This window comes from Ciconia boyciana, chromosome 5 (assembly GCF_034638445.1).
Source record: "Ciconia boyciana chromosome 5, ASM3463844v1, whole genome shotgun sequence".
NCBI lineage: Eukaryota > Metazoa > Chordata > Aves > Ciconiiformes > Ciconiidae > Ciconia > Ciconia boyciana.
In genome coordinates, this window is record NC_132938.1 from 36,690,210 (window position 1) to 36,704,173 (window position 13,964).

The 13,964-nt window shown below is 37.1% G+C and overlaps 1 protein-coding gene across 4 annotated transcripts; it reads right to left on the reverse strand.

The window, feature by feature from the left end:
* Positions 1 to 1,598: 1,598 nt before the first annotated feature.
* Positions 1,599 to 13,907, reverse strand: CFAP96 (cilia and flagella associated protein 96). Of its 4 annotated transcripts, none has more exons than XM_072861923.1 (8): positions 13,729 to 13,906; positions 11,622 to 11,809; positions 10,346 to 10,565; positions 7,359 to 7,496; positions 7,195 to 7,270; positions 5,820 to 5,999; positions 3,688 to 3,860; positions 1,602 to 1,855 (listed from the first exon to the last, which is right to left on the reverse strand). In XM_072861923.1, the coding sequence occupies exons 2-8, from the start codon at positions 11,716 to 11,718 to the stop codon at positions 1,807 to 1,809; spliced, it is 933 nt and encodes a 310-aa protein (XP_072718024.1). In that variant the 5' UTR covers positions 11,719 to 11,809; positions 13,729 to 13,906; the 3' UTR covers positions 1,602 to 1,806. The 4 variants fall into 4 exon arrangements, with proteins under 4 accessions (XP_072718026.1, XP_072718024.1, XP_072718027.1 ...); XM_072861926.1 differs by having other exon boundaries at positions 13,754 to 13,894; XM_072861924.1 differs by lacking the exon at positions 13,729 to 13,906 and adding an exon at positions 13,391 to 13,716.
* Between the last annotated feature and the right edge of the window lie 57 nt (positions 13,908 to 13,964).

A 13,964-nucleotide genomic window follows, 5' to 3' on the forward strand; every position in this document is an offset into this window, starting at 1 on the left:
AAGTAAGTAATGTCTAATGTCCTCCTTACCTTAGATAACTGGGTAACGAAATTTAAGAAAGTTCTAAATTCCACCACCACAGTCAAAGGTGCTGCCAAGAAGCCAAGGGACACAATTATCGTTTGTATCAAAACAGCATACTGAGGCCCCAGCTAGAATTGGGTGTCAGCTCCTTGGGACCACACGTTTTCTGGTGGGGACTTAATCAGGTGAACTTATTGGCTCCCACAATGGCCACATGAGGCTAGTCCACATACACTAACATCTCAAACAAGCTGGATTGACTTTTTGTTTGTAAATTAAGCTCCATACATTTTAATCAGCTTTCAGTATAACCATCTTGTTAGTGAATGAAAAGATTATTGAAATACAGAAGAAAATAGAAGAGGAAGAATTGCAAAAAGAGAAGAGACAGGACATAAAGAAAAATATCAGAGCAGTCTTCATCAGCTGTACTACATCAGAACAGCAGTTAGGAGGCAGTACAGTTCCATCTAGCTAGGAATGCTGTGTCTGCAGACTTCACAAGTGAACAACACAGCACATGCTCCCGATACTCTGTACAAAGACGACACTAAGGTACCTAAGGTCAGCACCAGTACCATTATCTAATGCAAGGTATAAACAAAGAAAGAAGGAATGCTGTTATAGGTCTTTGGATAGAGAAAACATCAAAATTCTTGTATAAATTAATATTGTTGGGTCTTGTTGATCTCAAGGTAAGGGTTTTTATGCTTCAACACATGCTGGAAGACCTGACCAACAATTCGTGGTTCTATTTTTATTTTCATTGATGCCAGGAAATGTGAGATCCAGTCTGGAATTTCTTTAAAAAACTATTATCCTGTGAACAGCAGTAAGGATACCATTTCATGAATATTCTATAGTGGTACAATAAATCTTTAATAAAAATGAATAAAGAAATTTTGTCTTCACGTAATAATTTGGATAAATAAAACTTGAGTATTTTTTTAATTTTTATAATAAATTAGCTTTGATTTACACGAACAAATTTCTTGGACCACATACAAAAACCTGACAAAAATTATTAAGATGGAGGTAAAGTGTACATTTAGGATCACAGTTCCATCTGAGAAGAAGATAGTTTGAAAGACAGGTCAGATTTGTTAGGAACCTTCCATGTACGCAAAGTGAAATTAAGCTGCTCTTGGAGAATACAGCAGCACTTATGGTCGTCAGAAAATTGAGGAAGAGCGGTAAATAGATGCTGGTAAATAGAGATGACTCCTGCCTTCAAAACAGCCTGCTTGTGGTCTGGTTTTGAACAATGCTTCATATTGGTCATTTTGAGGTCGTCATCAAAACTAAAAATTATGTATTTTTAAGACAGTTCTTACACAAAATTATAGTTGAAATGAAGTACAAGTTGTAATTCTACTAAAGGGAAACAATTACCTTAGTTTCACTGTGGGCCACACGTGACTAACTTGGTTAATACATACACTGATACTCACTTTAAAATATGGGCACTTTCTTCCACTGCAATATATAGTCAATTTGCAACCCAAATTACTCATTAGAAAGTATGTTTTCTAAAAGTACATTTCAAAAGTCCAGTTAAGCAATAAAATGAAAATTTATGTAAAAATACAACCTGGGACTTAATAAATAAGTGATCTTAAATTATTTATTATAGCTTTATACGTAGAAACAAAAGATTGCATTCTCAATAATTAAACAGATTGGATTGCCCTATATACTTGAATTCCACTTTTCACATTTTTATTTGCTTTGTTAACAGTTTACAGAGTCTAAAAAGTGTAGCCTTCATTTCACCTTTTGTACCTAATAAGATGTCAGCTGTGCAGTCTTGTAGTTCTTTACATTTAATGATCTGAAATGTAAATGAAGATAAACTTATTAGATTTTTGTAGAATATCACTGTATAAATTACAAGAGTTTTTGTAAAAATGAAAAACTGTGGTACGCCCAGTCCTGTCATTAGGTTTAATGACATGAATCCTCATGAAGTCGAATTGATTTCAATAGAGCTCCGCATGAGAGCAAGAATCTACACTAGCAAATCCAACTATAGGATTATGGTCCAAATATCAGAAGATAAGCTTTCCACTGGAAAGTACATAAGGAACTGTAATTCAGTGGGGAAGCAGATGATTTGAAAAATGTCTAACAACATTTCTTAAAATCTATGAACGATGAGCTTCCTACTTACAATAAATTCAGTTCAATTCTCATTCTATTAAACCGAGGAATAATGAACCAAAAATAAATACATTATTTAAAATTCTTAGGAGGGAAATAGTAGTGGAGAATTTGAAATACTAGTTTTAATTTCTCTCTGTGGAATTTCTGTTGGATATGCAAAATTTTTCTCTTTACAAATATTTTTAATGAGTCCATCAGAACTGTATCTGTGAGCACACAGTGATACTTCACAATCAGTCCCCCCCTTTCAATTTTGAAACTTCACATACAGTTAGGGTTTTTTCCCAATAAAAACATTTCATTTGGGAACATGAATTTTTATTCTGTTGATAAAACAATAATACAAATAATTACACTGATAAAAAGGCTACTCAGACCAATATACCATGCTTTTTCCCTTTTACTAGTTTAAAAACACCAGTGCATACATGGAAGGTTTTACTTTCTTACATCAGTGTTGGTAGTTACCACGCTTTTTGGTATACCAAAAAGTTACTTTCAATTCTTTCTTACTTTCCACTAGTAATGAAAAGCAATGTGGAGTAATATGTAGCTTCTGGTTCTGCCTTGTCAGTGTAAATAAAAACTTCTAACTATCCCTGCAACTTAAAAAGTGATTATGCAAATGCCGATACATGGTGAAAGAAATAGAACAGCAATGGGTGAATAAGGGAGCTGTATTTCTTAGGTTTCACATATGATACGTAAAAGACAAATCACAAATGTGAAGCGGATTCCTCTAAGACAGTTTTTCAAATTTTAATCAAGTATTTCTAAAATATTTCATGTTACTCATGGAGTATGCAAAATAATATGCTTAACTGTTCTACATGCAATCTTAGAAGTCCGCATTTGAAAGTGATTTCTCTAAATATCTCTAAAGAACATAGTCTTGATTTTCTGCTTGAATTACAAGAGGCAAAACCAGAAAATTTGTTTAAAGATAAGCATTATAGCTTAGTAAGATAAAAAAGTAAAGAATTATGTGCTTATCTGCCTATATACAGACACTGTGTACTATAAATCTCTTCTAACATTGCACAGTGACATGTTTGTAGTTAGGAATCCAATTTGAGTGCCATTGTTTCAAAAGCTTCACAGGCTTAGATTACCTAATATTATGTTTGCCAGCAGAGGGAGCCAATTTTATTCCATAAACATAAGGGAAAACAAAAACAGATTTTGTTTTTAACAGGAACATTCCTGGTCTTTTTATATTTATCAAGTCAGAAAATAATAAAAAATAGTAATTGTCAGTGACATCTGTATAGCATGATTTTGAAGGTCTCTACGATACGTATAGCCCTATAAAGTAACCTGAATTTACAGAAGAGAGTAGGAATAAATTTTGAAAGCCAAGTTCCTTATACATTTCTTATCCTTTTGTTAATAATTCATTCCTTCCTTTATTCAATTATTTTAGACAGTAATAAACAGCTGTGCTAATGACTTTTGTTAGACAGCATACATGGAACATGAACTCCAATTAAAGGAGCTTACCTTGTGACATTTAAAGTTATTATGCTTGTAACAGGTCTGCTTTTTGGTCCAGGAGGAGGATGAAAAATCTGTCGTTCTTTATCAGTTGTGACAGCCTTAGATTTTTTAATTACGTAAGGGTCAGCGGAATGGCTTGGGTAAGGATCAAATGTGCCTCCTTTCATGCCCCCTGACTGGAAAAAAAAAGAACTTTTCAAAGTGCCAATCTACAATATAATTGAGTTAATTAAAATATTTTTCATGCAAAAGCAAGTAAGAATACTGAATAGCAGACTGCATCATATATAAAAACAAAAAACAAATATTCCTTAAATTTACAATGGAAACTTTTAAGGAAAATTTTAGTCATTATTTTCATGAATTCTTAGTTTTAAATGTTCTTTTGTAAGTCTGAATTTTGAGGAAAGGATCTTAAAAATGACCTATGTTGTGGCAAAAAAAAGGGAATTCCTATGTCACTATTAGTTTACTAGTATACCTCCATGTCCAGTACTGGTGTAGGGATTGTTAGTATAGCAGGGCTTGGGAATTATTATCAATATGCTTTCTGACATATAGCATTGAATACAGCATTGGCTTTTCCTGAAATGTTACGTCCACTAGTACTACAAAAGTGGCAAATTTTAGTTAAAAAACATGCAGACACCTGATTAATTCTTTGCAATCCCCTAGTACAGGTAAACCCCACAGTCTGCTGAGGCTGCATTCCTGAAAAGTGCGGCAGTAAGCGATTCAATCAACAAAAAAGCAATTTTCCCCGTAAGAATTTATATAGCAGAGAGGGAAAGTGTGCAGTAGCTTGGGAAGTACACATAATTTAAATGCATAGGGAAAGCATATATGGTGTGAAGGATGGGGAGCCTGGAACAGGATCACCAGCATTGTCAGCCAGATGAGGTGCTGACTTTCTAGCAGCTAACTTTTCTGAACAGATTTCCATTCTGAAAGATCTCAGCTGCCTCATCTATGGGGCCAAACACCCAACACAATTATTCGTGTGTAAGCATTTTTGCTGTCTCTTTCTGAATAGTTATATTTTCCTTGCTATCACCATCTTCCTCAGATGAATCAACATCAGACAAATAAGTCAAGGGTGAAGGACACAGTAATAGGAAAATAGTGGTTAGCGGAGCACAGTATTAAATGACTGACAATGGAACTCCAAAATAAAGAGCTGAAAAGTGACAGATTAAGGGGTGTTACTGTATTAGGTATCTGGAGTCATTTAAGAGAGAGCTATTTATGCATCTTAAAGCCATTTAAAAGTGAAATTAAGGTTTAGCCTAAAGTGAATAGCATAAATTTAGTATCTCATCTCAAAAAAATATATCAAGAAGGAATGCTTTATGGAATGGAAAAATATGCATTTAGATTTTAAGAAATAATGACACTAAGCAACTGGAACTAATTAACTATGTTCCTATATATCCTTCATACTAACTTCAGGCTTTATTTCTTATGCCTTCTAAGCCCTTTCATATATATTTGTTCCCATCCTTTTCCTCCTGTTCTCCTAACTACTAAAGAGTTGGCAAATTCTAAAGCGGATTCCAAATTTGTGTCTGCTGATGGACAAGCAACAAATAACTCCTGAGTTTATTTTGCAGCCTTTCCCTGAGCAGAGGGACTAACCTGAGTTTTTCTGGTCCTTCCAGCTATCCATTCCCATGACACTTCTAGGAATTATCTTTTAGATGTTTGTCTATATACGCTGAGAGTAATTAGCAGATTCAAAAATGATATGAGTGACTGACAGAGTCCAAAATAGGAGAGCATTTCATTTTGCTACAGTAATCTAGTCTTACTGTCATTTACTGCATAACCTTCTGCTTTGTATCTTTTTGTGGTGTATGCAGCCAATGAACTGTATGTTAACAGCGCTATATGGATTCTAAAGAGAAACACTTTTTAGGTTACTTCAAACTGGTTAGCAGTTGTTGTTGGATCAAACAAGATTTCATTGCTTTGTAAATTGAAAACGAAGTAAATGGAATAATATCTTTTGTAAAAAAATAAGAAATTAACAGCAAAACCAAACATTTATTTCTATCTTATGTACTGTAAGCAAAGCTTTTAACAGGAAATATCTGAATATTTATCTTTTGCCTCCAGTAGCTGTAAGACAAACTAACCTTTTTAGCAGGAGAACTTGGTTTGAAAGGTGGTGCAGTTGGCTTCTCTGGAGGTGATTTCTTCACAGGTGGCAAAGGTTTGTCATTATAATAGGGATTCATGTCAAAATACTCCTGGGGATATAGATTTAACTTGAAAGGCCCTCCTTTAACCAACCGTTTATGTTCCTCTTGTGCTTTCTGTAAAACAAATACTTTGAAAGAAACAATCTTGAGGATTTTTACTGTATGTTATTCTAAGAGAAAAATTGAAAGCTTTTAAATTTAGTCTTGGAGAATGTTCACTCTAACTTTCTTTGCTCTTGTTTGATCGAGGTATTTTATATACCCACCATGTGTAATGGAACATAGATTCACTGACCAGGAAGCACAACGATCACTACGAAAATGTCAGGAAAAGCACTGTGCATTTAAGATGTGTCTATCAGTATTGTATACCTGTATCTTGGGCATACATGCATACATACATGCTTGAAAATTCTGCATGCATGCATCCCAGCTGCTCACACTTGTGAACCCTGGCCACTACCTTTCCCAGATTCTGGGCACCTTACTAAGCTAAGCTTCTCTAGGAATTGGTTCTTTGTACCATGGGAGATGCTGACTGTTCTTCCCAAATTCCATTTTAAAATAAAACAGGTTAAAACATTACGAACAATTAAAAGACAAGCATAAAAAGTACCATCAGTAATACAGTATCACCTGGTAATTCATGCTAATGTCTTTTTTCTATCCAGTGGAAACAATCCTGCCTCCCTCTTTTCTCTGTTCTTCTCATTTTCTGCACTGGATGCTTAGTTTTGACTCTGAATTTGTCTCAACTGCAGGTAGCTGAATTGTTTCTTCTAATCTTGTTCTTACCCTAGACCAAAAAATGTCCTCCTGCTGACATTTTTCACTACATATGATGAAAATATACAGGATAACTAAAATCAGTGCAAGAAAATTTATGAGTTTTCTTAGATTTATGAACTTATATGAAAAAAGGAACAGGTTGGGGTTTTTTGTATAGCATCTAGGATAACGAGGTCCCATTCTTCTGACAACAACATAGAAGTATTACTGTTCTTGCTATTGGCATTGATTGGTCATTATTGCAGTGTAGCGTAAGGTCTCCAAATAAAAAATTAAGGTCAAATCCTGAATGGTAGAACTTGTGTGGGATACTGCCAGATGCCTCGAAGAAAAAATAATAAATGAACAATACCTAAATCTTTTTTATACAGGATGGTCAGTAATTTGTTTTCTTTCCTCCACTTTGTAAATAAACATTAGTGATTTCAAGCTAAAGGAAACACCACAGGGAACAAAAAGTTCATGTAACTTGTAATAAATAATCATAAAACTAATACATAATAAAGACAAATATTTTTACCTTTGCATTTATTCTTTCTACTTCATACCCATCAGGTTCATGTGGATATTGTTCACCTATGGTAAGGTTTGCATAACTGTAAAAACAAAATTAATTACTTAGGTGTTCAAAACTCAAGAAACATTTAATAAAATACTGTGCAAGAAGCAATATTGTGAAGTTACCCGTATCCACTTCCTTTCTTTCCTGGAATAGTATAAAAATTCTTTCCAGGAGGAACGTATCTTTCTTTGGCTTTCAGTTGTGGACTGAAATATGCATATGAACCTCCTATGGTTCCATAATAGCTGCCAAGTCCACATCTAAAAATAGCAAATGAACACATTAATTAATGTTTTGCAAATATTTCAGGCTTTCCGTATCTAGTGTGCTAAAATGACAGTAAGTAGAAAACCCAAGCAATATATACATCTCAAGAGTTAAATATAAAACCAGATCAGATCCACTGTCCATGGATCTACTACTACAGCAATTCCGTGCACCATGGTATGGTCAAAAAGGAAACAAGATGGCGGCAGAGATGAAGTTTTAAGGTATCTTAATAATATCAATAGGCTTAATAGAGGTGGTTTTAATTTTGCGCCAACAAGGTGAAGTAACACTGGTAGAGACAGATTCACAAACAGAGACCCAGAGGAATAGGTTAAACAGACTTGATGCTTGATGACAAGAAAACAGTCTTTCCTACAAGTTTACAGAGAACAGTAAGTTAGTGTTGGTACGATAATGGAGTGGCAGGTAACGTGGGGTACCTATCTCAAAGGTTTTTTTCTGGGAGATGTTAGGACTAGTTAACTTTCTGTCTTGTCACAGAAGGAAAGTAAAAGGAGGCACAGCTCATTTAGGAGAAACGCCCCTCCCTACAAAGCTGCAGGAATTCACAAAGACTGTTTTTTAAAGACCAACTTGAAAATCAGTATTTGCTGACAAGTGTATGGCATGCTCTCAAAGTACATGATCATACAGCTACTAAAGGAGAAAAGGACCAAGACAAACTAATGAAATAGCTGAATGGCAATTTGGTCCACTAAGCTGCAGCTACAGTGGTCCAAAAAAAACCCAACCAACCAACCCACTGTCCTCACGCCCCAAAAACCCAAAACAGAACCAAAAAAAAAAAACACTGTATGAGCTACTGTATGAGATCTGTCAACTACTCCATATAGCGGAGGTAATCTGCTTTGCCTGTACTGTCTGCAATTATTGTGGGGAGAGAGTAAAGTGTCTCAATGAATTCCTACTTAAAAAGGCCATTAACAAATACTGACAGGATTGGGATGCCAAGATAACATTTGCCATCTTTGCACAGAATGCTAACCTGCCTGTTGATTACCCTCCCTTTACTTAGGGACTTCATAAACCCATATATAGAAAAAAATGGGCAAACTGACAGTGCACAGACAACCTTTATCTTGGTGTTTACTAGCTCTTAAGTGCTTTATTTCATTTTCTTTAAATGTCACTTCGTGTGTAGGCTTTTTGTATGCCAGTAACAAAATAAGAGAGGACAGATACATGAAGAAAAGAAAGGCCCAGGCTTCAGTCACATCTTCAGAATATGACATCTTTGCAACCTTTCCATTTGCAGCCAACAACAAATGTGGCTCCACTGTAAAGGAAAGATTCCCAAGAGCTGCTTATCATTCAGGCAGCCAAGACTAACAACTCAATGAACAACAACAGAGCTCTGCACTAGTTCCTTAGTTACAATGGGAGTCAGTTTTGGATATAAGAAACGTATCATCGCTCTCCATAATTGCTTCAGGATTCCATTAAAAGACAACCTAACCACTTTCCCAGCCTCTGCTTTGTACTACTCTGCCAGTACAGATGTAGGGGAGGATAAAGACAACAAAGAACCTGTCCTAAAGTTCATGTCTAGAAGAATTCAAAAGTCTTACAACAAGAATAAGAGCATGAGCTGCTGCACCCACAGCCAACAAGTTCATTTGTGGAGGCAGTACATGGAAGAGAGCACATTAGCAGGTCTTCGTTGTAAGCAGGACTCGCACTGTTGGACTCAGAACCCAGAAAGTAAGTGAACAGGACTCTCATTGACTGACATGGATGTGAAATCAGTGCCTAGGTGTTTCTAACAGTTAAACCCTTACAAATAATTTGGTTGCTATAAAGTCAAGTTGTAGCTGAAAGAAAGTTTTGAACACAGGGCTCACACATTGTCTGTCCCGTCAGAAATAGCACACGTATATCCAACAGAAAGCCTGCACACCATGTCTTACATTCCTATTAAAAGCTAAGATGTTCCTGTACCATGCAACAGAACATAGCTAATCCTTGCATACTAAAATATATAGACATAAAATAAACAAGAGGTTACTCTCCCAACTTTCTGAAAGCAAAGCTGCAGAAAGATATGACTAAATATAACCATGAGACTGTAAGGACTAGGCCCTGTACACAGACTGAATCCTCCTGTCTCTTATTGCAGCAACAAGAACAAAACAAGACTGTATAGTTATAAATTAGTAACCAGGCTCTATCTGTTTTTCACATGTGAATAATAATAGTTACATGACACCAACTGCATTGGTGTCATTTTGTCATGCAGTTAATGTTGTGCAAATTGCAAAGATGCATTTCTTTTAATATTCTGCATATATTTCTCAGCTCTGTAACATCTTCTGATCATCCTACAGGATAATTGGTATTTTTTCTAGCAAAAAGATAATGGATATGGATTCACTGAGAGGAAAATGTTGCACCTGGATAATGGCCCCTTTTCCTACTGATTATGCAATATACATGCCATCTCTATTTTGGAAGGCTCAGAAATGGGAGGGAGAAGATATTGTATCTAACAAGTTCCAACAGATTTTCTCCTAAATTAATTTGTTAATTATACACATCCTTTTCACATAGCCATCTTCATTTTCATCAAAAATAAAAAGCTAAAGGGTAAGAAAACTGTTTACAGCAAAACCCAGAAGTTAAGAGCAAGCATCAGGACCTGTGTTCAGCTTTCCCTGTGCTGCTGCTCAAAATTCTTTGCTCAGTACTGACTAACACTACATTGTATAAAACAACAATATTGTACTCTCATTACAGGTTTTATAAGAAATAATCTGTGAAAATCATCTTTAGCATACAGAAAAGAAAAACGGTCAATTTAAAACATTTTCACAACACTTACGGCAATTTGTCTCCATTACTGGGAAGGAAAGCTTTGCCCAAATTTTTCTTTGATTCTGCCAATCTATAGCGTCTCCTTAGCTGAACAGGGTTTGAGTAGGCTTCACCATCGAAAATCCTCACAAACTGAGGCTCAAAATAACCTGCCTGCAGAGATGACAATTTTTTGGTCCCCCCAGGTAACATCTGTCTGTTCTTGCTCGCAGCTTCGTTAAAAGGGCCTTTAAAAAAGTAAGCACTGTAAATAACTGTTCGATGTTAGTGCTTCTCTTAGTCTACATTAAAAAACTAAGGTCTGGATCTGGGTGGCTCAAAGAATGTACTACAGAGCATTTAACTTGTAAATCATGCATGTAAATGGTTGTGTCTGAAAAACAATGCTACAAGAAGGTATTCACAGCACCTAGGTTTAGTTTTCTAACCCCTGCACTCGCTTTACAGGCAATGGAGAGAGATTGGTTACTCCAGACTACAATTCAGAGCTAGAACTGATGCCCATTTATATACTACGAGTAAGACTTCAGAGGAGCACCTCTCTCTCCCACTGATTACAGACCAGGTAGAATAGCTTAAGTGCCTCCAGTTGGGTTTTGAATCCCCAGCAGCTCAGTGTGTTGGAAGTGTATCAGCCGGGGTTCTGGTGGACATGTTCATCACTGACACAACACCACCGCAGAAATGTCTGTATTGAGAAGCAGGATTCTTTTGCATTATCACTTTGAAGCAGCTACTGAGGGTTAACCTCTGTAACCTCACTAATTACAAAAATTACCTTTCTCAATAAGTATTCCCATTAAACAACAAGAAAAGGAGAATATTCTTTAAAAAGACAGGATGGGGAATCTCACACACGAGTCAGATCAGAACAGAAAAAAAATTGCAACACTAATTTAAAAATAATTGACAACATAATTGTCAATAACGGAAAACCTGCTGAAAGAGCACACTAAAACACTATTGTTTTTCACAAAAGCAGGAAAATACTGGTACCTTGCAGATAATTAATATTAAAAAGAAATGTATACACTAAAAGATTTTATCAGGCTATTATGCATACATATTTTTCAGTTTTATGGGATTTTTCCTTTCTTTGATATATCCATCCCAACATATCAAGCCTTTCTCTTAATAATACAGACCTGAGCAAAGACGACGCATGAAAAACCAGTTCCCTCTAACAAAACAAAACAAAAATTAGAAAATAGTGATTCTGAAAGTAGATGGATACTAGAGCTGGTCCCTATCACTAAACAGTGATCAAAATTAAATGTACTTACGCATATAATGTGATACATATTTATCTCCAATGGTAACATAACCCATTTCACTGAAGAGGCCAATCCTCTCCATATCACTTTTCCCTTCCGCAGGCATGGCTGGATCTGTGTGACAGTGCACTGCACTAAAAGGGTTGAAGTATCCTTGTTTATTTGTTCTACTGCAAAAGTCTATAAGCAGTCCACACCTGTAAACAAAAAGTTTATTTAAGTAAAATGCAAGAAGTTTTAGTTAAAAATATTAGCAATAAATGTAATCTGAAGAAAGTAATCTACAATATGATTGAAAGCTTTGGTGCATGTTGGACAAATGGACTATGTGGGATTTAGACACCATTATATCTCCTCTGTTAAATTCAAAACATGAGTGGAGAGAGAAAATCAAATGCATTTCTCATACAACTGGTGCAACTCTTACTGAATTTACACAGTTTGGGTCAAAATTTATAACAGGTATCTTCAGAGTACTAAGATGAGAGGTTTTGGTGGCACTAACAACTAGTAATAAAACATGCCAAGCAGCCTCCTTCTTCATCTTGTGGATTATCTCTAGCAATGGTTTTCAGTCACTTTCTAATAATGGCATAGAAAGTCAGTGTATGGACAAACCTGGGGTAAAACATAAAAGTGGAATTTTGGAAGCCCTCTAACTAATCCAAGACCTGGTCATAGTAAATATCTCCCATTTCTTCTTGGTTTTAATGCAAATGATTTACAGTAAATGTTAGTTTTCCCTCCTCATCACCCTCATTGGAGCCTGACAGGACAAAGGAAAATGCCTAGTCAACAAGTGTAAGGAACTCAAGGGCTTGAATAGAGAGCAGGCTTAGCACTAGGATTACCAGGGATCTGATTCCCAGGGTGAAAACTGGTAGAGATGGGAATCAGAATCAGCTAGAGGAAGAACTGCCTTGAGGAGGAAGATAACAATATACGTTAAGTTCACCAGGAATGGAAATCAAGGTAGAAGAAATTGGTTAATATGTTAGAAAGCTGTTTCTTGAAAGTCATGAAATATAAGAATTATCAAAAAAATCAAGGATATGCAAACAAATAGCTGAAGTATCTGTGTCCACACGGCTTGAAAGAGATCAGGGAAGTTAAAACATTAGGGTGGAATACAGATTAAAGACTATGTAGATCAAGTTCAATGTTGGTATTAACTATGGGGGCAAAGGCAAGATGAAGATAGGAATGAAAATAACTCAGGCAGCAGAAAACTCTGAGAGATTAATATCACACATTAGCTGTATCTGGCATGTGGGTGCAGAGTAGAAAAGCAGCAGCAGTACAGCGGTGGAAATCTATATAATATAGATTTTATATATTTTATTATAAAAAATAATATGCTGGAACACTGTGTATGATAGAAGAGCTAGTCACATTTTGCTTATGCTCAGCACACAGGATGGACAGCATGCAGCAGTTTTAAAAAGCCTGAAGCAATTATTTTTTTTGCAACGCATGGAGGTTCATGCAGTGTAAAATGCACTATTGCTTCATCAGGCAAACTCAGTACTGTTCTTTGATTATTGGTAGGTCTCCACATTGGGTAAGGAAACAAAGGGCAGGCAACAACAAATAGCACTGAAAGAGATGACAGAAGACTGACCCTTAGAAACAAACTCAAGGGTTCGCTGATAGGAAGCTAGTTGGCATTATTGACGAGGATAGGGATAGTTCATCGAAAATAAATAGACCTGGAATTAAATTCTACAGTGCAAAGCAAAGATCGTTGATCAAGCTATTAATGGGAAGGATTTTTGGACCTCAGCAGTTCGATGCGACTGAGGTGTAACGAGGTGGACGAGCCTGGCCTTGAAGTAGCAGTGTTGCGGGGCAGCAGGCGGGCAAGCACGATTCCGGAGCGTCTCCCAAGGAATTTGTAGGAAAGGTGAGGAAATACCAATATTTTGCCACTAAGCGCTGACACCACATAAACTGGATTAAGCACAGCTATGGTTGGCTGCCCAAGCTACAGAACCCTCAACTCTACGCACTGCACCACAGTGCGCCGGCCCACCGCTACGTGCGGCAGCACCGCTGGGTACGGAAGGCCGCTGAATCAAGAGGGAACCGAGCGGCACCGCGGCACCGCGGCACCTACTTGCCGGAGCCGGCACCTCACTCGCCTGAGACCGCCGCCGAGGGGAGCGAGAGGCGGTGCGGCGGCGGGAAGGCCCGGGGCCGCCCCCGCCCTCTGTTGGTGCCGGTAGCCCAGGAGGCGGGAAAGCCCAACACGCAGCGGGGGCAAGTCTCGCCTGTGTGTCGTCCCCCCCCGGCTCCCTGCAGTGGTACGGCCCAGGGCGATCGCGGCTGCGCAGCACCGCAGTGCGGGTGTGC

Excerpts from the sequence above, each read along its gene's own strand:
- CFAP96 (XM_072861923.1), bottom strand. The coding sequence starts at position 11,718 with ATGCCTGCGGAAGGGAAAAGTGATATGGAGAGGATTGGCCTCTTCAGT. Across the intron at positions 3,861-5,819 it reads CAAGTTCTCCTGCTAAAAAG|TCAGGGGGCATGAAAGGAGG; the intron begins GTTAGTTTGTCT and ends TTTTTTTTCCAG. Across the intron at positions 1,856-3,687 it reads ATAACTTTAAATGTCACAAG|ATCATTAAATGTAAAGAACT; the intron begins GTAAGCTCCTTT and ends TTTACATTTCAG.